The sequence below is a fragment of the Pelophylax lessonae genome (assembly GCF_965119305.1).
Source record: "Pelophylax lessonae genome assembly, chromosome: 2".
Taxonomy (NCBI): Eukaryota; Metazoa; Chordata; class Amphibia; order Anura; family Ranidae; genus Pelophylax; species Pelophylax lessonae.
The window spans coordinates 471,607,140-471,630,771 of NC_138769.1; the positions used below are offsets into that span (position 1 = coordinate 471,607,140).

At 38.2% G+C, this 23,632-nt stretch overlaps 1 protein-coding gene across 1 annotated transcript in view; it reads right to left on the reverse strand.

The window, feature by feature from the left end:
- Positions 1-23,632, reverse strand: part of COL4A2 (collagen type IV alpha 2 chain) — a 281,040-nt gene that overhangs the window by 97,964 nt on the left and 159,444 nt on the right. The window contains exons 11-17 of the mRNA XM_082244771.1: positions 23,326-23,361; positions 17,871-17,912; positions 14,910-14,957; positions 11,846-11,932; positions 9,564-9,608; positions 4,727-4,789; positions 2,484-2,528 (exon numbers count right to left, since the gene is read on the reverse strand). Coding sequence (XP_082100897.1) covers positions 2,484-2,528; positions 4,727-4,789; positions 9,564-9,608; positions 11,846-11,932; positions 14,910-14,957; positions 17,871-17,912; positions 23,326-23,361 — 366 coding nt within the window. The remainder of the gene's footprint in view (positions 1-2,483; positions 2,529-4,726; positions 4,790-9,563; positions 9,609-11,845; positions 11,933-14,909; positions 14,958-17,870; positions 17,913-23,325; positions 23,362-23,632) is intronic.

Genomic DNA, 23,632 nt, shown 5'->3' on the forward strand with positions numbered 1-23,632 from the left:
CTGGCCTGAGCGGTGTTATCTCTCTTCATAGGAAAGAAAGTTTTCATATTACTTTTTTATTCTCTAAACTGCAGCTCCCTCTCTTCCCTTTGTTTTACTGATAAATTGTATTGGAAAAAGCAGGCAAAACATAGTAAAGAAATAAGCCTAACATTTCTGCTTGCCAGTCATGCTAATCATTTTCATAGGACATATGGAATATAATAGGTACTGCAAGGTGGAAATTCCTAGAAATCTCTAAAGAGCAATTAGAATTCAATTTTACTGAAGCCACGCTAAAACAAGATGACTTCTAATTGGCTGCGAGGGCTATAGCATAATGCTTGTAATGCTTTGCTCCTTGCACTGTTGTATTAAATAAGCACAATAGTACTTCTCTCTATTTTTATCACAACAAGGTAATTTATGACCCTGTTCCTCTAATGGCAGATGCATCAGTAGTGGCAGCTGTGAAGCTTTTATAATTGTCAAGTGACAGCTTTCTCTTCTTTTATCAAGCAAAACATAATATATATATATATATATATATATATATATATATATAATATAAAAATAATTTATTATACATCTAAAAGTTCATTTTCTAAAAAAATTATAAAATAAAAATGCCCTCCATATCTGCCCCCATTCTCCAGCACTACTCAATTTTCCAGGGAGCTCAGGCTGTAAGGGATACATCCCCTGGGCGTGCACCATCATGTCGACTTGGGCTCAAAATACAACACTACAGAAAACGGCACTGACATCATACCAGTAATGGGGTTGTTAACTTACAGTGGGTACGGAAAGTATTCAGACCCCCTTAAATTTTTCACTCTTTGTTATATTGCAGCCATTTGCTAAAATCATTTAGGTTCATTCTTCTTCCTCATGAATGTACACATAGCACCCCATACTGACAGAAAAACACAGACTTGTTGACATTGTTGCAGATTTATTAAAAAAGAAAAACTGAAATATCACATGGTCCTAAGTATTCAGACCCTTTGCTCAGTATTTAGTAGAAGCCCCCTTTTGATCTAATACAGCCAGGAGTCTTTTTGGAAAAGATGCAACAAGTCTTTCACACCTGGATTTGGGGATCCTCTGCCATTCCTCCTTGCAGATCCTCTCCAGTTCTGTCAGGTTGGATGGTAAACGTTGGTGGACAGCCATTTTTAGGTCTCTCCAGAGATGCTCAATTGGGTTTAAGTCAGGGCTCTGGCTGGGCCATTCAAGAACAGTCACGGAGTTGTTGTGAAGCCACTCCTTCGTTATTTTAGCTGTGTGCTTAGGGTCATTGTCTTGTTGGAAGGTAAACCTTCGGCCCAGTCTGAGGTCCAGAGCACTCTGGAGAAGGTTTTTGTCCAGGATATCCCTGTACTTGGCCGCATTCATCTTTCCCTCGATTGCAACCAGTCGTCCTGTCCCTGCAGCTGAAAAACACCCCCACAGCATGATGCTGCCACCACCATGCTTCACTGTTGGGACTGTATTGGACAGGTGATGAGCAGTGCCTGGTTTTCTCCACACATACCGCTTAGAATTAAGGCCAAGAAGTTCTATTTTGGTCTCATCAGACCAGAGAATCTTATTTCTCCCCATCTTGGAGTCCTTCAGGTGTTTTTTAGCAAACTCCATGCGGGCTTTCATGTGTCTTACACTGAGGAGAGGCTTCCGTCGGGCCACTCTGCCATAAAGCCCCGACTGGTGGAGGGCTGCAGTGATGGGTGACTTTCTACAACTTTCTCCCATCTCCTGACTGCATCTCTGGAGCTCAGCCACAGTGATCTTTGGGTTCTTCTTTACCTCTCTCACCAAGGCTCTTCTCCCCCGATAGCTCAGTTTGCCTGGGCGGCCAGCTCTAGGAAGGGTTCTGGTCATCCCAAACGTCTTCCATTTGAGGATTATGGAGGCCACTGTGCTCTTAGGAACCTTAAGTGCAGCAGAAATCTTTTTGTAACCTTGGTCAGATCTGTGCCTTGCCACAATTCTGTCTCTGAGCTCTTCAGGCAGTTCCTTTGACCTCATGATTCTCATTTGCTCTGACATGCATTGTGATCTGGAAGGTCTTATATAGACATGTGTGTGGCTTTCCTAATCAAGTCCAATCAGCATAATCAAACACAGCTGGACTCAAATGAAGGTGTAGAACCATCTCAAGGATGATCAGAAGAAATGGAAAGCACCTGAGTTAAATATATGAGTGTCACAGCAAAGGGTCTGAATACTTAGGACCATGTGATATTTCAGTTTTTCTTTTTTAATAAATCTGCAACAATGTCAACAATTCTGTGTTTTTCTGTCAGTATGGGGTGCTATGTGTACATTCATGAGAAAGAAGAATGAACCTAAATGATTTTAGCAAATGGCTGCAATATAACAAAGAGTGAAAAATTTAAGGGGGTCTGAATACTTTCCGTACCCACTGTATATTATGCAAGTTGACCATCAGTGTGTTAGGAAGGGAGACCTATAAAGATAAAAAAAAAAAATGAACTTACATTTTCTCCTTTTTCTCCAGGAGCACCATCATTTCCAGCAGGACCCTGAAAAATGAATCTGATTATTATGAAATCTATGACTCCAATTAGGTAAAAAACAGGTTGAGAAAGTACAGTGGCATCTGAATGTATACATAGTTACAAAGTAGGTAAGGTTGAATAAAGACAATAGTACATCCAGTGGCTATAGAAAAACAATAAAGAGTAACTCTACTTTTGTTGAGAAAAAAAAACACTCCCTTCTAGGTGATCTATGTACATTGCAGGGATTTTAACAAACTTTGTTGCAGATTCTTAACTTTTTTTTTATTCTGAACAAGTCACTGTTTATTTGTCTCTATCCACGTGAAAAGTGAATCCGATAGAAGTGTCTTTATAATTATTAATCAGCTGCTGCACTTGCAAGGCTCTAATGGGGAAAATTACAGGGTCTGCATCCCTTTAGAAGTGATTTTCCTTTGGGAGTATCTCACCAAAAATGACATTTTTGTTGGAGGGGAGGCCTGAACTCTCACTTTTATCTTAGTGCAGACTTCTGGTAAAATCAGTAAGCCAATCACACAAGAAGGAAATTACAAATCTGGGGTGTGGTCAGTACACCATCTGTGTACAGAACACCTCCAGGTAGCCATATTGCTTTACATTTTCAGAAAATTACAGCACTGCAGATTGAAAAGGAAAAGTAATTTTGAATAACATTCAATTACAATATGATTTGGGTCGCAATTGTATGTGCTATATTATTTTTTTTTTTTAATTTGCTATTTTTTTTCCCACTAAAGTAGAGTTACCCTTTAAATCATGGACCTTAGGTTATATTTGAGACCGATTTTAAACCTATATTGTTACTTCTGGGAAAGAGGTGGATGGTAGTCTTGAAAGTTGGCAAATCATTCCTAACCAAAAGAAACAGGTCTTTCAGAAATTGTCTCATTGTTGTTTTTTTTTTTTATATATATATATATATAAAGAGACCTTTTAGGCCTCTTTCACACGGTCCGCCTCCGTAGGCGGATCCGTGTTGCTCAGCGGGGATCGATCCGCGATCCCTGCTGAGCCGGCGGATGACAGCTCCGTCTCCGCTTGCAGAGCGGAGAGGGAGGTGTCTCAGCCCCCGCTGCCCTCTATGGGGGATCGGATGAGAGCGGACCGCCTGTATGCATGCGCGCGGGAGTGATTTTCCGGCAAGCTCCCGGCAAGGAAAACTGAAGGTCCCCCGGACCTTCAGAGCGCATTCGCCGCTTGCGTGAGCGGCTGCATGCACTGCAAATATCTCCTAAACCGTGCCGGTTTAGGAGATATTAATTGTACCTACAGGTAAGCCTTATTATAGGCTTACCTGTATGTAAAAGTGTCAAAAAGTGGGATACTACCGCTTTAAATAAAATACTGGAAGCTGATTGGTTTCTATGCAGAGCTTCACCAGATATTGCACTCAGCAGTCTTTTAAAACCAACCCCACTAAGGCCCCTTTCACACATACGGTCCGTTCAGTTCATCAGTTCAGTCACGTCAAAATGTATTAGTTTTTCATCCGTTTTTTCACCCATTTTTCATCCGTTTTTCGTCCTTTTCCATCTGTTTTTCATCCGCTTTTTCATCCATTTTTCATCCGTTTTTCATCCGTTTTTCATCCCTTTCCATCCGTTTTTCATCCGTTTTTTCATCCATTTTTTATCCGTTTTTTTTACATCCACTACCAATGAAAAACTTACCATTTGTCTGTTTACATCCGTTTTTCGTCCGATCCGTTTTTTTGACGGATGAAAAATAGGACATTCATCCGTTCCAAAAAACAGACATTGACGAAAGCAGATGAAAACGGATGTTAACGGATGATCATCTGTTGTCATCCATTTTTACATAGAGATGCACTGATGTCTGTTTTTCATCCGTCAACGGATGGATGAAAAACGAACAAACGGACCGTATGTGTGAAAGGGGCCTAAGACTATCTAACAATTCTTAGAATCAGCCATGGCACTTTATACTTAGAAAGATCTAAGAAGTAGGAAATATTTAAAAAAAAAAAAAAGTGTTTAGATATGTGCGAATGGGAACACATAACAAATATAATGTGGGGTTTTCTCAAATCTGACTGAAAAAGTGGAAAAACCCTTGAATACAAGTAGCAAAAGGCACATGTCAATTGCCTGTATAAGCAAAGAGTTTAAGTCAGGTAACATGCATCTTTTTTTTTTTTTTGTATATTGTATACAGTCTTTTATATTGCTGTAATTTACCCTTGTTCCGGGGAAGCCCATAATACCTTCTTCTCCACGCTCTCCTGATGAAACGTCGTTCCCCTACAAAGGAAAGTGCATTTTAGGAAAAATAAATAATACTTTTTTTTCTGACTAGCAAGGTTGATGTTATTTTCAGAACTGTGGCCAAATCTGCTGTGTCGATAATCTACCTGATTTGCACTTAATATCTGGTTTGCTACATATTTACAGTGCATCCTACATTTTGGCCAGGTTCTTGTTCATGTAGAAATAGAGGAAAAGTGTTCTCTATAGACTTTGAAGGCATATTTAAACCCACTTTGATCTGAACACACATCAAAAACTATAAATGTAAATTAAAACAAAGTGTAAAATAATTAAAATAAAAAACAGTTAAATTCATTTTTGGGAGTACTGTTAAAACTGGTCCTACAAAAACTCATGGTGTGAATATTATTTTTCAGTTTACAAAGTGTTTTTTGGTAGCCTCAGCAGCAAGCATATTGATCAGAGCAATTTCCACATTTCTGCTATGGGCCTGTTTATTTGAAAATAAATTTGTATTTTTTATAGTAACAATATATTATATATATATATATATATATATATATATATATATATATATATATATATATATATATATATATATATATATATATGTGTATATATATATTTTTTTTTATAGACAAAAATATGTAAAAAAAAACCCTAAAAAAACTGCACTTTTTTTTTTTTTTTTCTTTACAAACTACAGTAATAATGAAAAACATTTGAATATTACTAGAGAAGAAGTAAATCAGAACTGATAGTTAATAAGGAGTAAAATAAGAACACTTTTTTCCTTTACTTGTTAGATTGCTTAACTGATATCATATGCAGATCAAAGGTAAAAATCTAGTAATAATAATGTTACATTGTATTTCTGATTTATGCTGCTAAGCAGTGTTTACAAACACTGAAAGCTCCATTTTGGATAGAATTGGTTGCCTTACAGTGCAACATCATAATCAGCATCAGGAATCAACCAGGCAGGGAGGTTGTAATGTTGATAACTGATGATGATGAACAACAAATTCAGGCAGCATGGTGACTAACAAATAATGAAACATGTTTTTCAGCACTGGGATCTTTGGTTCAATATGCACCACCAACAGTATGTGAATAGAGTTTTTATGTTCTCTCCTTGTTCTCCCTCCCACATGCTAAAACATAGCAGTAAAAAAAAAAAAAATTTTTTTCAGTAACTTCAGTGATAAAAAACAATAATGATAGTTAAAGTAACAATGAAAAATAAAACATCACAACTACATTTTTATCTGTAGATAAAAACAAACTGTGAAGCTTTGAATAAATTTGAATAATGCCTGTACCATATGTGTAGACCATTTACATCACATACTAGCCAGTCAGGTAGGTCAAAGAGGAGAAAAAAAAAGAAAAATAAAAAAAATATATATATGTGTGTATATATATATATATATATATATATATATATATATACACATATATATATATATATATATATATATATATATATATATATATATATATATATATATATACATGTGTGTATGTATAAAATCTTATTCTGGGTGTGGCAGCACCATAGGAGTGCCAATGCCATCATCATCTTGCATCCTACACAGGAGTCAATGTGGGAGAAGACAAAATCAGATTTCTTTTTATAACCTTTTTTTCCAGGTTGCACCAATCAACAGGAATTGGTGAGCTTAGGAAGGAATAATTAAACTGCACACATTTATGTTTTGTTGTGCAGGACTGTAAGTGCATTAATACAGGCTGTGTTGGCAACATTCATCTGTAGACAATACACTCTTTTATTGTCCACTTGGCCCACCCTGCAGCTAACACTGTAGCTATATAATTGCATTTGTGCACTACCATCTATCCCCAGCCAGTGTAGACATCACTGTGATTGTACAGTTGTGATTGCCCAAAATACCGAACCTTCAGCCATTATCTTTGCCTGGCAGACATGGGAGTAAGTCACACATGTGCAAGTCCCAAGTCTTAACCTTCAAGTCTCAAGCAAGTCTCAAGTTACTGTGGCGAAAAGCAAGCAAGTCAAGACGAGTCCCTGCTAGAAGTCAAGCAAGTCAAGTCATTTATTTTGTTCAAGTCGCAAATCACGTCAAAATACTGATCTACCCCAATTTTCACCTTTAAATCAGTTAAAAGTCAGTGGTCAGGAAAGGTTTTGCTTTATTTTCAACATTAACAAAACTGCTTAGTGCTTTTTTCTTGGCATATTAAAGAAACACTTTAAATGCCCAAACAGCTCAAAATCCTGTGTCCGGTCATGTTTCAACACCACAGTCACTAAAAACATGTTAAGTATTTCCATTGTTAGACAGCCAGTGTCCTAAAAATCAGAACACACTGAGGTGTTTTAAGTGACTGTGGTGTCAGAAACATAACAGGCACATTCATTTTGCTTTAACACATCTTGAGACAATGCAAATATTTAATAACTTAAAAAAGTAAAGTCATTTCGAGTCATATGTCTCAAGTCAAAGTCAAGTCGAGTCTTTTATTAATTTTAGTTAGGCAAGTCTCAAGTCCTCAAACTGGTGACTTAAGTCTGACTTAAGTCAAGTCATGTGACTCAAGTCCCCCACCTCATTGTGTAATTGTGACTGTACACGCTTCCAGCACAACCATGCTTGAATTCACACTGCGCTTACTGTAGAATCATGCTTGTGTACTATACTCAGTGTCAAAAGCTGCCTTTGCCTGGCTGCCACTCTCCTTGTGAAGCTAAAATTAAACCCTCAGTCTTTGCTGTTCCAGTTGATGGATTACAATGTGTCTTTCCTTGCTATGGGATCTGTGTGGGCCTCTTGCAATCTTCCTTGGCCAGAGAACTCATGCATTAAGGCAATGAGCTTTCTCTGGTATGCGTATTACTTTGAGCTTGGGCTGCAATGTGTGTGGTGGGTTTGGAGGAAGTATGATCACTGGATGGACACATGAGCGTATCAACATACTAGCATTTTTCATGTGTTTTTTAAGCTTTTTTGCAGCTTTTTACAAGATTTTTTAAACCGTTTTAGAAGTGTATTACAAATGTTTCACAGCTTCAGGTGTTTTTATTTAGCCAATAGAAAGCACTAGGGGAAGGAGAGGGAGAGGAAATTAGGGGTGGAGAGCTGCTATTTGAGTATTTTACAAGCATTTTCCTGTTCAAGTCAGGCATTTCTATTGAAGTCTATAGGGCCAAAAAACACTTGTAATCTGCCAAGAAGCTCATATACTTTTTTGAGCTTCAGGCATTTTGCTTCATGTGACAGAACTCTCGGATGTAAACAGGGGCCATTGAAATTAACCGGTTGCCGACCGCTGAACGACTATTTACTGCGGCGGTCAGCCCCAGCCAGGTAAAGTGACGTATATATACGTCGCTAGCCAGGGAGCCAATAGCGGGCGAGCGCTTCCGCCTCGGCTCGTTCACGGACACCGTGCGTGTGACTGGCGGACCCGATGTCCGCCGGTCACTCGTGATCGTCCGATGTGAAGGGAGAAAGGCAGGCGGCTAATGTAAACAAAGCCGCCTGTCATTCTCCCCTGTGTAAAAGCACTGATCTAACGGTCCTGCTATGTAGGACCGTTGATCTGTGCTGTTACACACACAGCCACATCCCTGCACAGTTAGAAGCACGCCCCTAGGGACACACATAGTCATTGCATCTCTAATAAAGTTAACCTCTTCCCTGCCAGTGTCATTTTTACAGTAACAGTGCATATGTATAGCACTGATTACTGTAGTAATGTCACTGGTACCCCCAAAAGTGTCAAAAATGTCAGTCAAGGGTCCGATCTGTCCACCACAATGTCGCAGTACTGCAAAAAAATCGCAGATCGCCGCCATTACTCGTTAAAAAAAAAAAAACAACAAAAATGAAAAAAATCTTTTCCTTAGTTAGTAAACACAATAACTTTTGCGCATCAAAATACGCTTAGTGTGATTTTTTTTTAGCAAACATAGGTAGCAGAAAACAAATTGGCCAAAAATTTAAAAAAAATTTGATTTTTACATTTTTTTTCTGGGGAATTTCATATAAAAAAATGTGAAAAATATTGTTATTTTTGCAAAATTGTCGCTCTTTTTTTTGATTATAGCGCATGATCAAAAAATTGCACAGGTGATCAAATACCACCAAAAGAAAGCTCTATTTTTGAGAAAAAAAGGACGTCAAATTCGTTTAGGTACAGCTTCGCACGACTGCGCAATTGTCCGTTAAAGTCACGCAGTGCCGAATCGCAAAATACCCCCTGGTCAGGAAGGGGGTAAAATCTTCCGGGGCTTAAGTGGTTAATTGAATTTTGCTTGTTGTGCATTTTGGAGCTACAGAGCTGAGCATTTAACAAGCCTGAAAATCGCTCAGGTGTGAATGGGGCCTGAAAGCAGTAGACTTTAGGGGGTGTACAGGAATGGCCGTAGCTGATATTTAGGATTATTATTATTATACAGGATTTATATAGCGCCAACAGTTTGCGCAGCGCTGTACAATGTGATATTATTAATTTAGAAGTGCATACTCTTTTTACTAATAGAAAAGGACATACTGCCATTTTATTATATATATAAAATGATATTCCAAATGCTAATGTGTGACAAATTATGAACATGAATAATGAAGTCTACAACCATTGTAATGCAGAAGTAATACAGTCTACAGCCATTTTTTAGTTTATAAGAGATATTCTAATATTTTATTATCAATATACTGTTATGTATATAAATGAACCATAAGACAGCTAGAACAAATACTAAACAAATACTACCCCCTTCCAAACAATACCAATCAAGTGTTTCATAAAATCAATTACTTACTGGTTCTCCAAAGTCCCCCCTCTCTCCTTTTTCACCTTTTTCAGCCTAAAAAGCACAGGTCACAGAATAAAAACAGATCTTTTTCTGATAACAGTATTTTTTCCATAAATAACATATTTGGCTAATTAAAAGTTGACATATACTCTTCACAGGGAATGAAAAGACTTTTCAATGACTTTTCAGGTTTGAAAAGGTTTGCAATAGACCTAGGGCTCTTTCACACGGGCCCACGGGCGCTTGCGGATGAAAAACTGACATAATGTATCTCTATGTAAATACGGATGTCAGCGGATGATCATCCGCTGATATCCGTTTTTCGTCAGTTCAGTTCAGTTCAGTTTTTTTGAACGGAGGAGAACCCTATTTTTTCTTCCTTTCAAAAAACGGAACGGACGCAAAAACGGATGTCAGTGGTGTCATCCGCAGACATCCGTATTTACATAGACATGCATTATGTCAGTTTTTCATCGCAAACGGATGGGATGAAAAACGGACATACGGACCGGATGACACAAGTGTCATCCGTGTCCGTTACAAAAAAAAAAAAGGACCTGATCGGGCAAAAAAAAAGGAACGCCCGTGTGAAAGAGCCCCTAGATGTAAAAATGTTGTCAGTGTTACTATTTATAAAATAAATTGTCCATATGGTATCCATGTTTTGTGATTATTTACCAAACTTTCCATGATTTGACTTATTTGTGCATTCATTACCAAAACCATTATATGATGGTTTTGCTTTACTGTTTCTTTTTCACGGTGAAAGTCTTTGGGTTTATTTTACTAAATGAGTATATATTACTTATTGAGCTGAAAGCAATGTTCACTGAGCTAAGTATAGAATGTGCTCACTTTCAATAAACAGTCATGTTCAAGGGCAAAATAAAGCATCTCTCAAGCACATAACTTGATGAATGAAGTGAATACAGCTTCACCTTTTAATCCTGTGTCTAAAAATGGGTTACTTACAGCCTTATAAAGGTTTATATAGAATTCGATCAGGTTTCACCCATCAGACTACAATCAACTGTTTTATGATTGGTGTTTATGGGTTACTGCACCTGTCATTACCCTTCCCTGACATGGATGAGTGAGTTTGGGGTGGAGGAACTTGACTGGTCTGCACAGAATCCTGACCTCAACCCGATAGAACATCTTTGGGATAAATTAGAGCCCAGACTATGAGCCAGGCCTTATTGTCCACAACAATGCCTGACCTCACAAATGTGCTTCTGGAAGAATGGTCAAACATTACCATAGACACACTCCTAATCTTTTTTAACAGCCTTCCCAGAAGAGTTGAAGCTGTTATAGCTGCAAAGGATGGGCCAACACAATATTGAACCCTACGGACTAAGACTGGGATGCCAATAAAGTTCATGTGCATGTAAAGGCAGACGTTCCAATACTTTTGGTAATACAGTATATATGTGTATGGAATTTTATTTACTGGATGATTAAATGTATTTTTTTTTTTTTTTGATGTTTCAACTTTAATTTTATTTGATTGGTGTTAACCTCCTCATGCCAACAGCATGCACATATTCAGCCCCACTGGACTGGGATTTTTTCTGTGGGGACACATATATGCGAATCTGTGTTTTTGCTGGGACAATGGGAGCCAATGGTGCCCGCTGCTGTCTCAGTCAATGAGGAAGAAGAGTCCTGGACAACTGAGACTCTCGTGCAACATCGCTGGATCAAGATGGGGCTCAGGTAAGTATTAGGGGGCTGAGGGGGGGCTACTGCACACAGAAGGTTTTTTTATCTTAATGCATAGAATGCATTAAGATAAAAAAACTTTCTGTCTTTACAACCATTTTAAAGTCTATAGGCTTAGAAAGTTCACTTTGTAAATGGATAGTAAACTGGCTAAAAGGCTAAAGGCTTATTCCGAGAGTAGTGATTAATGATTCATACTCTGAATGGTTTAAGAAAATGATTGATGTACTCCAAATTTTAGTGTTGGGGCCTTTACTCCAAATTTCAGTGTTGGGGTCTTTACTCTTTACGCTGTTTATAAAGGATATAGAGTTTGAGATTAAAAGTACAAATTCAGTGTTTGCAGGTGACATCAAACTATGTACAAAATACACTAAATATAACTGGATATTAACATTTATAGGTAACACCATAAACACATGAAGTCTACATGTGTATAGCTAGGCTTATATTAGATTCAACACTAACAATGAAAACTATTGTGCTTACAACTTGGAGAAATACGATAGCAGAATGATCAAGTTATTTGTTCATGAATAGGTCATATCAGTGAAGTTTCTTACCAAGTAATCTATTATGGAAGTATCAGAGGGCTTAACCTGCTCTAAGTGACATGGTGCACCCGTGGGTCCTGTTGTTCCAGGTTCACCCTGTGGAGGAGGAGATAGAAAAATAGAGGTTATATACAACTTTCATTTCTTTTTTTTTTCGGGTATCTTCACATTATAACTGGATAAATGTCCCATCTGCATGTCCTAGGCTTATTCCTGTTATGTTTTTTTTTTCAAGCAGGAAAAAAAATGAAGAAGACAGTGAGCAGGATCAATGACATTCATGAGCAGAAGGCCAGAGAGTATTGGTTCAACTGAGACCATCTTGGGACAGTGTAACTTTCATCTGACCATTCATTTGTATAGGTCACCAGGCACCTTTTTAGTAAAGATGTTTAGCTTCAGACCCTGTACTCAAATTGTCCTAGAATATAATAAAGGTGTATATTATTTTGTGGTAATCAGATACAAGCTTCCACTAGGAAAAGCTGAAATATTCTTGTCATCAGTTATCTTACTGGAAGATACTGTAAGCACAATTTAAGGCAGGCTCTTGCAACCCCTTATTTTAAATAGCAAAGTAAAAGCAAATAAAAATAAATCTGAAAAAGAAGGAATTCCAATTAAATTTAAAGAAAAATAGTAAATGTTATGCATCATAATAGTGGCTAGTGAATATTTACTGTATAGCCATGGACTGTTGACTGTCCATAAGAGCCGGTCCACACTAGCGCGACTTGTCAGGCGACTTGTCAGCCTGACAAGTCGCGCTCCCTCGCGGTCCATTGACCGCTACAGGACCCGTTCTAATAGGAGCCACACAAGTCGCTCCGACTTAGAAAATGGTCCTGTACTACTTCGGGGCGACCTTGGAGCGACTTGCATAGAATTCCATTATGTGAAGTCCCTGCAAGTCGCTCCGAAGTCGTGGTGCATGGGAATGCACAAGTCGCCCTCGAAGTAGTAAGGAGTCGTGTCGCCTCAGTGTGAACCGGCTCTAAAGGTATTGTCATATATTTGTTAAGATAAAAGTAACATCATACTGCTTGTTAAATTACTTCACATGACAACTCAAATTAACTTTCTCAAGCATGAAAATGCACAGAAATCTTGGATGTAGTGGCATTAACAGTGTGTTAAAATGGGCATACTTCTTTTTTGCTTTCAATCCTTTTTTTGTTAGAAAGGAAATAGCAGTTCCTTTCTAATAAAGGATTTGGGAAGGTCTCCCTTTCCTGTCCATTTATTACTGTGAAATCCATCATTACTTCTTCAACCTTTAGCAATTCCTGTACAACTTCTTTTAAGATTGCTGCTTGCCCTAAGCAGCTTTTAACTCTTCAATCTATTGAAAAAAAAGTGCCATGAGCATTCTCATGCTATCTTTAATCCTTTTCTTTGAGGCCTCAACACAGTAGAATAAGTAAAAAGGTGTTGAAAACACAGGATAAGATATAATTTAATAAATCTATTCATTTGAATTGTAGATCCATGACATAAGCAGTAGAGTGACTAGCTCAATGCAGGCTGTAGTCAGCCTTGGTATGAATTGTTATAGTTTTGCTTTAATTGAGTTTTCTCTAAGCTCGGGGTGTTAATTGCTTAAGCCTGTTGCAGGTAAATGTTTTTTCAGCAGATATTGCAAAAAGAAACAATATTGCTGAGTTAGGAATATTTAAGTCTCCCTAGCCAACCATTAGGAGGATTATTGACACTGGTACATGCTGGGGATAGATTTAAATATTTGGGATGGCTTTCCAGGAGGGTTTTTGGTTCTTGCCTCCTTGGCTGTTACCAAAAGAGGAGCCTGTGTTGGAGGTCTCTGCCTTTCCGGTCACTGCCTGGGAAGGGTAAAGCAAAGATTGGGCCTGAGTAGCTTGCACTGCCCTGCTGGAGGGTACCTACAAGAGGAATGAAACTAAATCCCTGTTGCAGTACCAGTAGAAGGATCTTCACTGCTGAAGAGTGTACTGGACAGATGAGTACAACCTGCTGACGGTTGAGTTGCAGGAAACCTAGTGGATCATCTGTCAAGGTGTTTGTTTTGCATGCAGCTGCTTAACAGTTTGAAGAGTACAGATTACCAGTCTCAGTTAAAAAGTTCTTATTTCTGTATCGATTGTTGGTAGCAGAGACACCTGGAGTCATTGTTAGATTATTTTTGGGTATCCTGTGTCCTAACCCTCTTCTTGGATTTTTTGTGTCCTAATAAACTCTTTATTTGCAAATAATAAATAAAGTTACTGGCGCCCAATATTTTCCACAACAAAAGAGTCAGGGATTCTGTCCTGAGGTTTAAAGATACACAGTGAGGTTGATTTACTAAAGGAGTAAAGCATGTTCACTTAGCTTAATGAGTGAATTGAAGGATTTCAATTTGAATTTGAATTCAAGGCTTTTGGACACAGGTTATCTAATTCCTTTATGACCAGATGGGTTCTCCGGTGTCAATGGACCCCCAGACAATGTTTACCGGTATTATTTCCCGACACTGATATGAGCAAAAATACTCTCAACATTCTGCAGGAAACGTTGTTCAGTGCCAGGACAGTCATGACTAGGGGCTGCATACAGGCTATACCTCCTACCTTTGCAGCGTGTCTCAGGTAAATAATACCTTACCCTATAAAAAAGTCGTATACACCAATAGTAAATATAACAAGATTTGGGATAGGTGGCTGAAGTCTTCTTCTACCTGTGTTTCATAAGGTGTATTTGCCATCTGGGCATTTGGTCATCATAGGCTTCCATGTCTTGTTTGGGGCAAACTATATGAATGTAGACTTTCAAAAATAGTTTTGTTATATTGGTCCTGTGTAATTTTTTTTTTTTTTTTTTTTTTTATTTGTCTTACTGCAAATAATGTGTTGCTATGTACATGCTTTGTACAGTATCTCATAAAAGTGAGTACACCCCTCACATTTTTGTGAATATTTTATTATATCTTTTCATGGGACAACACTGAAGAAATGACAGTTTGCTGCAATGTAACGTAGTGAGTGTACAGCTTGTATGTATCATGTGCATAAATGCAGTGAATAACTTGCACATTCACTATAGCAAATCATTTATTTACCTGTGTTTGGCATGGAACACCTGGGGGCCCTGGCTTGCCTGGGTCACCCTGTAATAACACAAAAATATTAAGAATAAGGATTTAAAATGCATACAGGGGAATTCAATAAAGCAGTAAAGTAATGTTCGTGGCTGTGGGCCCCTTTAATATGGTCTGAGCCTAATTCATGAAAGCCTTGTGCCAGTTTTGGTACAGGTGCCGACACACATGCCAGATTCAAGAAGTTTTTACTACTACCACCTGTAGAATCTGTCATTATGTATGTAACAGATTCTAAAGGAATTACTGCCAGTTTACAGATAAGCAAAGTGGCAGTAATTAAGACTAATACAAAGTTGGTGTACGGTGGAAGGGGGTGTTGTGTATCTATTACTTTATTAATATGTTTTACATTGGCAACATTGGTTGTTGGATGAGGGACGTCTTAATAACAATAATGCAAGTCACGCTGAACTAACAGTGAGCGGAGTCTGTTGGGAAACTGTGAAAGGCTAGTTTTCCATCAGGTCTGTGATTGATAGCGGACTGTAGTGGGCAGATCCATAGCCACTATTCAGTCCAATAGCAGCTTTGGAATCTGCCCAATGCCATTCGCTGTTAATCACAACTATCAGAACTATGGGTAAAACTTTTTTTTTTCATTTTGGATAGAGAAAGGGAGTGTTATAACCCCTGTCAGATTTTTTTTTGCCATCTCTGTCCCATTGCAGAGCTTTCCTTTCACTTCCTGTCCCTTAGCCAAACAAGAAGTGAGAGGAAATTCCTGCAAAATAAGGGAATTCCTTGGGCCCCCCAAGTCACCAGAACTAGTGTCCCCATTAGAAAATGTCCCCTCTATTACTTTTCTGGGGACAACCCAAAATTTGGGATTTTCTTTTATTTTTACTTTCAATGATAACCCTAAACAGGACAAATCGAGAGGGTGAATCTCCCTAACTGGGACACAGACAGCAGTAAAAACTCACAATCATTCTAATTCCTCTCCACTCTATCCAAAATGAAAAAAAAAAAAAAAAATGTATTCACGGAGCCTGGAGGGGGACTCTGAGACTAGTTCCCCATCAAGTCCATCTGGACACACCTTACTCACCTGATTTATTCACCTGTCTCTTTTGCTGCTGTACCCCGAGGGAATTCTAAAAGGACCCCCTTTATGAATTCCCAAGATAGTCTGCCCCTTTATATATATGTAACAGGAAAAAAATATTATGCGGTCAAGATAATTATATGAGAAAAGGATACATATATGCACCATTTACTAGTAAAGATTACTAGGAAAAATCAATATTACTTAGAATAGCAGGCAATCAACTTTATAACAAAGCTTGTCATACATGGAGGGCCAAATTTAAAATACAGTAAAACCTTGAATTGCGAGCATAATTCGTTCCGGAAGCATGCTTGTAATCCAAAGCACTCTTATATCAAAGCGAATTTCCCCATAAGCAATAATGGATACTCAGATGATTCGTTCCACAACCATTTATTCATAAATCCTTCAGTTTATAGTCCATATAAAAAGAATATAGCTTTGCGATAAGTTGTGTCACCATAAAATGTCCATCCACAAATAGCCACTTCCACAAGGGGATTGGAAGCAAAATCCAGCAGGAGCTACAGGGTATCAAAGAGAAGAGAGGCGCCTCTAAGTGTAGCAATATGGTTCCATTTAATGAAGGTACAACATTTAGCAGCTCACATGGTTTATGAATAAAACAGGCACATCTAAGTATGCAGGCATCCGGGGTAAAGCGGTCCACATAGACCATCTTCTGCACCGCCGGCTGCTAGTCTGTAATCCTGACTGGGAAGACCACCCTGCAGTAAAGCGATCTGAAATAGAGGGGCAGCATGGAAGGGATGACGTAGATGATGGTGCGGAGGATGGTCCTATGTGGACAGCTTTACCCTGGATGCCTGCATCCTTAGATGTGACTGTTCCAATCATCAACCATGTGAGTTGCTAAATGTTGAACCTTCATTAAATTTAACCATATTGCTACACTTAGGAGGCGCCTCTCTTCTCTTTTACACTCAGCTGTGACTTGAGGCTACTTGTATATCAAGACATCGCTTGTATATCAAGTCAAAATTTATTTGAAAATTTTGCTTGTCTTGCAAAGCGCTCTTAAACCAAGTTACTCTCAAACCAAGGTTTTACTGTAAGGTTCTAGAGGGCTTGCTCTTTTTTTAGAGTAGGGAAAGGGAGAGCAGCGCCAAAGCACATTATTTACACTCTGTGTTTACATGTGCTGAATGGAGAGGTGGCTTAGGGGCTACTATGAGGAAGCACAAAAGCACAAGGATCTCTGCAACACAGGTAAAATATTAACTTTTTCATCTAGCAGGTCTTTGGGTGGCAAGCTTTTAAGTGCCAGAATGGAAAGCCAAGAGTCAGAGTGTAAGTCCCCGGTTCACACTGGTGCAATGCGGGAAACCCTGCAATTCAATGTCAGTTCCGGCATAGCAACAGAATTGCACAGCGGTTCACACTGAGATCTGTGAATAGCTGGGGGTGTCAAAGTAAATATGATGACACTGTCAGATTGGTTCGATCTGTTTCCAGTGCAAACCTAAAAAAGGGTCCTGTACCATTTTGGTGCAGTGCAAATCACATGCAATGTCTGGCATCGCACTAGTGTGAACTGGCACTTAAGGTGATCTTCCAGCCCATTCAACATGAGAGGGTCACCTTATTGCAGTGCAACATAATGCATGATAATGCTGTATGTTACAACACATGTCAACGCAATGCATAGTCTGAATTGATGATGTGATTTCCAATAGAACCTGATAGATCAAACAAGATATCTAATATCTGTTGACTTCTAGAATTGTTGTCAAATACCATCTTCACAAATAAGTCATGCAATTCTGTTAAGGAGAACAAAAAAAAAGAAGCCCTCCTGAAGGACATAACTGTATAAACAATTTTTTTTATTCAAATAATAAGTTATTTACCACTTCTCCCTTCTGTCCAAGAAATCCAATCCCTTTGCTGCCCTATAAAAAGACACATATAAAGTTAGAAAATACTGTATGGCTATTAGATTGAAATGTATTTTAAACATACTTAGAGCAGGTGAAAAACAATATCTATCTCATATAGCAAAATGAAACATTTACAGCTGCTCACTGTAGGGCCTCATGCACACTAGACATCAAAGACACAGCTTTAATCACTTAAGCCCCGGAGGATTTGGCTGCTCAAAGACCAGGCCCTATTTTGCGATTCGGCACTGCGTGACTTTAACGGACAGTTGCGCGGTCGTGTGACACTGTACCCAGATTAAATTGACGTCCTTTTTTTCCCACAAACAGAGCTTTCTTTTGGTGGTATTTGATCACCTGTGCGATTTTTATTTTTTTCGCTATAAACAAAAAAAGAGTGACAATTTTGAAAAAATAACAATATTTTTCACATTTTTTTTATATGAAATTCTCAAAAAAAATGTAAAAATCAAATTTTTTAACATTTTCAGCCAATTTGTTTTCTGCTACATATTTATGGTAAAAAAAAAATCGCAATAAGCGTATTTTGATGGGTTTGCGCAAAATTTAAACGTACGCGGTCGGCTATTCCCGGGCATGCGTCGCATGCGCGGTGACATGTCAGCGCTGGGCGGCGCCATTTTTAAAAAGTAAGTGAGTCGGTGACTCGAGTATATACGGTATATATTTTTGGATATGCCATCAATTTCTGAATAAAAATGATCTCCACGGCAAACTGAAGAAAAAGATGGTTTTTATTCCCAATGTATAATACAGTGCCATGCGAAAGTATCCGGCCCCCTTGAAATTTGCGACCTTTTGCCACATTTCAGGCTTCAAACATAAAGATATAAAACTGTAATTTTTTGTGACGAATCGACAACAAGTTGGACACAATCATGAAGTGGAACAAAATTTATTGGATATTTCAAACTTTTTTAACAAATAAAAAACTGAAAAATTGGGCGTGCAAAATTATTCAGCCCCCTTAAGTTAATACTTTGTAGCGCCACCTTTTGCTGCGATTACAGCTGTAAGTCGCTTGGGGTATGTCTCTATCAGTTTTGCACATCGAGAGACTAAAATTTTTTGCCCATTCCTCCTTACAAAATAGCTCGAGCTCAGTAAAGTTGGATGGAGAGCGTTTGTGAACAGCAGTTTTCAGTTCTTTCCACAGATTCTCGATTGGATTCAGGTCTGGACTTTGACTTGGCCATTCTAACACCTGGATATGTTTATTTGTGAACCATTCCATTGTAGATTTTGCTTTATGTTTTGGATCATTGTCTTGTTGGATGACAAATCTCCGTCCCAGTCTCAGGTCTTTTGCAGACTCCATCAGGTTTTCTTCCAGAATGGTCCTCTATTTGGCTCCATCCATCTTCCCATCAATTTTAACCATCTTCCCTGTCCCTGCTGAAGAAAAGCAGGCCCAAACCATGATGCTGCCACCACCATGTTTGACAGTGGGGATGGTGTGTTCAGGGTGATGAGCTCTGTTGCTTTTACGCCAAACATAACATTTTGCATTGTTGCCAAAAAGTTCGATTTTGGATTCATCTGACCAGAGCACCTTCTTCCACATGTTTGGTGTGTCTCCCAGGTGGCTTGTGGCAAACTTTAAACAATACTTTTTATGGATATCTTTAAGAAATGGCTTTCTTCTTGCCACTCTTCCATTAAGGCCAGATTTGTGCAGTATACGACTAATTGCTGTCCTATGGACAGAGTCTCCCACCTCAGCTGTAGATCTCTGCAGTTCATCCAGAGTGATCATGGGCCTCTTGACTGCATCTCTGATCAGTCTTCTCCTTGTATGAACTGAAACTTTAGAGGGACGGCCATGTCTTTGTAGATTTGCAGTGGTCTGATACTCCTTCCATTTCAATATTATCGCTTGCATAGTGCTCCTTGGGATGTTTAAACTTCTCCACAACAGTATCTCGGACCTGCCTGGTGTGTTCCTTGTTCTTTATGATGCTCTCTGTGCTTTAAACGGACCTCTGAGACTATCACAGTGCAGGTGCATTTATACGGAGACTTGATTACACACAGGTGGATTCTATTTATCATCATTAGTCATTTAGGTCAACATTGGATCATTCAGAGATCCTCACTGAACTTCTGGAGAGAGTTTGCTGCACTGAAAGTAAAGGGGCTGAATAATTTTGCAAGCCCAATTTTTCAGTTTTTTATTTGTTAACAAAGTTTGAAATATCCAATAAATTTCATTCCACTTCATGATTGTGTCCCACTTGTTGTTGATTCTTCACAAAAAAATACAGTTTTATATCTTCATGTTTGAAGCCTGGAATGTGGCAAAAGGTCGCAAAGTTCAAGGGGTCCGAATACTTTCGCAAGGCACTGTAGGGGCTTCTGCCAAAGCGTTTAAAGGACCTGACATCATCCCCTTTCTCAGGGCTTAAACTATATGGATCCACTGGTGTGCACTCAAAACTGTTTTTACAACTCTGCATAGAGGGAACTTTGAAATGTTCAGCAGCTGATGTCAAATTCTCTCAATACAGAGTTTTAATAACAGCTTTAACCACCTTAGCGGTAATCCCGAGCGTGACTCGGGGTTGATTTTTCATATCAGGAGCGGTAACCCCGAGTCACGCTCGGGGTGGATTGCAGAGAGCGCAGCGGTGTTCTCTTACCTTCTCCTGGCGATCCAGCGATGATCTCTCATTGCTGTGAGATCCCCGCCGCTCCTTCGTCCTCCTTCGGTGTGATGACTTCCTAGTTCCGTTCCCTGCAGCAGCAATGCTGCATGGGAGCGGAACTAGGGAGGGAAATTTAAAAAAAAAAAAAAAAACGTTGCACAAAACACATTTTATATATTATATATATATATATATATATATGCATATATATATGCATATATATATATATATATGTATATATATATATATATATATATATATATATATATATATATGTATGTGTATATATATATATATATATATATATATGCACACACACACACATATATATATATATAAAATTATATTATTGATTCAATTATAATTCATGCGTTATATATTATATATATATATATATATATATATATATATATATATATATATATGTGTGTGTATATATATATATATATATATATATATATATATACACACACACACACACACATATATCTATATATAATATATAATGCATGAATTATAATCTAATCAATAATATAATATATATTATATATTAAATAATAAAATAATATTATTGATTCGATTACAATTCACGTGTTTGTGTTTCAAATTTATCACATCTGGGATGTCTACTAGACTCTTGTTTTGGTCAGGTTTAAGTCAGTAATTACTAAGAATTGTAGGCCTATAATACATAACGCCAAATTTCCATGAAAACAATTGTACCGCTTTTGGTATGTAATTCCTGACATAATCATACCGCCAGGGAGGTTAAGTCCTCACCAGCAGGTTCTATATAATTTAAGCCCTGATGAAGGAGATGGCATGAGGTCCCCGAAATGCATTTGATGTAGTACCTATCTTACATTGGAAATAAAACCTTATTTTAGACTCCAGGATTTTAGTGTAGTGCTTCGATCTTCAGACTCAAATATCATTTTGACATTTCAAGGTTTCTGTGACAGTTCCTCAGTTCATGGAAGCATTCCACATACTGTCTAATCAGTACAGTTTTGCCAATAGCATGAAATTAATATCTACTAAAAGTTCCAGTGCCTTCAGTCTACTTTAAGCAATACAAACTTGGCAGGGGTTCAAATTCTTACATATTCAAAAACTTTTTTTTCTCATCTCTATACATGTGGCCTAGTAATCTAAAAGCTTCATAGCATACAGTTCTCATTTATTTGATGTTTTTCAAGAAAAAGGTATTTCTAACCTATTAAAGCCAAAGGGCATGTCTTCTACAACTCAAAAAAAAAAAAAAAGATACATAGCTGAGTAAGTCTGTAACTATGTACAATCCAGCACTAGCAAGTTTACAGAACACAATCAGAGAGCTTGCAACCCATCATAATAGAGCATGAAATATCCAAATGACCAAAATACCCTGCAGACAATCAGCTAACCTGTCTCATAAACAAATTAGTAGCACACTTCAATCTGACTACAGGGATGCTAATAGGGGAACAAAGCCTTGCAAAAAATAGGGGTTGCAAAATGTACAATGTAGTTATTTTGTCAACAAGCATCACACAGGCAACAGGGACTTTATTATTACAGGTTCATACAACTGGATTTTTAGTAATGAGGTGTATCTCATACAATGTAACAAATACAACCAAGAATGCTACAGTAGCACGATCTGAAAACTGAACGGAAATCCCAAAGAATGTTATCACCTCTCCCCAATTCTCTTCTGTGAACTACAGAACCCTCTCCCCCACCTCAAATGTTATGAAGGCGAGGAAAAGGGGGAGACGTATGTAGTAGTAATCTGGAAAGCAGCCTAGGGTAGATGTTGTAACCTAGGACAAGGAGTGTCTAACTGGCAGGTTGACCAGTGGAAACTGAAAGAAACAAAAGTAAAACATCCACCATATCTAAGAACTGGCAGGCTGCAATTAATATACTAATAACAATAATATATATTTTGGTATTAGGTTTAGATACACTTTAACTATTTTTGTATATGACAAGCAGATTGGTTCCATTGTAAAGGAGCACAATCGTCATTATGTATAAAAGCCTTGGGTCTTGCAACTTGTACAATACTACACAAAACAAAAGCAGTTTTGCATGAACCATCCACTCATATTAGACTAAGAGCCCATTCAGACTAGCGCGACTTGTCAGGAGACTTGTCAGCCTGACAAGTCTCGGTAGGTCGCGGTCCATTGAGTAGTACAGGACCCGTTCTAATAGGAACGACACAAGTCGCTCCGACTTAGAAAAAGGGTCCTGTACTACTTTGCGGCGACTTGCATAGACTTCCATTATGTGAAGTCCCTGCAAGTCGCGCCGAAGTCGCGGTGCACAGCGGTGCACGCGACTTCACAGGTCGCCCCCCTAAGTCGGATCGCCTCAGTGTGGACCGGCTCTTAAAAATGCACTAATGTTGCTCATAGTAAAACTTATACAGAATTGTCCCATTAACCATCTCATGAACTCACTACACCGTATTCAGTCCTCACACAGATAATGAATGACCTGTGCTGGGAGAACCTTTCTGAACATTGCAGCTAGTAACCATCTGTGCATCTTTCTAGTTCTCAGGTCCTGCTGTCAAACTGACAGATTCGTTTATGGGATTTGGAATCAATGTCACAAAAAAAGGCTTATCTAAAAACAAAGAGAGACCCTACTACCATACTAATAGTATAGTGATTCTAATAAATTGCTTGGTGAGTGTTTTGCTGCAGTAAATAATATATATACAATTTAATAAATGATACAAACAATTTTGGCCTGGTAAAACTTACTGGTGGTCCTGGTGCTCCAAGTGGTCCCGGAGGCCCCTGTAGAAACAATTTCCATAATGTAAGAAAGGTCGTTATTAAACAGTTGCCTGTTCCCAAATCTCTGCCACTGTGCTACACAGTTTATGCATGTACATTTTGTCCTTTAGTCTTTATACATAAAAAAAGATTACATATGCTCAAAGTGCACCTATGCCAAGACTATGGATATTACATTATTTACATATTCTTTAGCAGTAAAACTTTAAAACAAGCGCTCACCTACCACTCAAGCTGAGAGATTACAAACATTCAGAAATTGTGTTTTAGT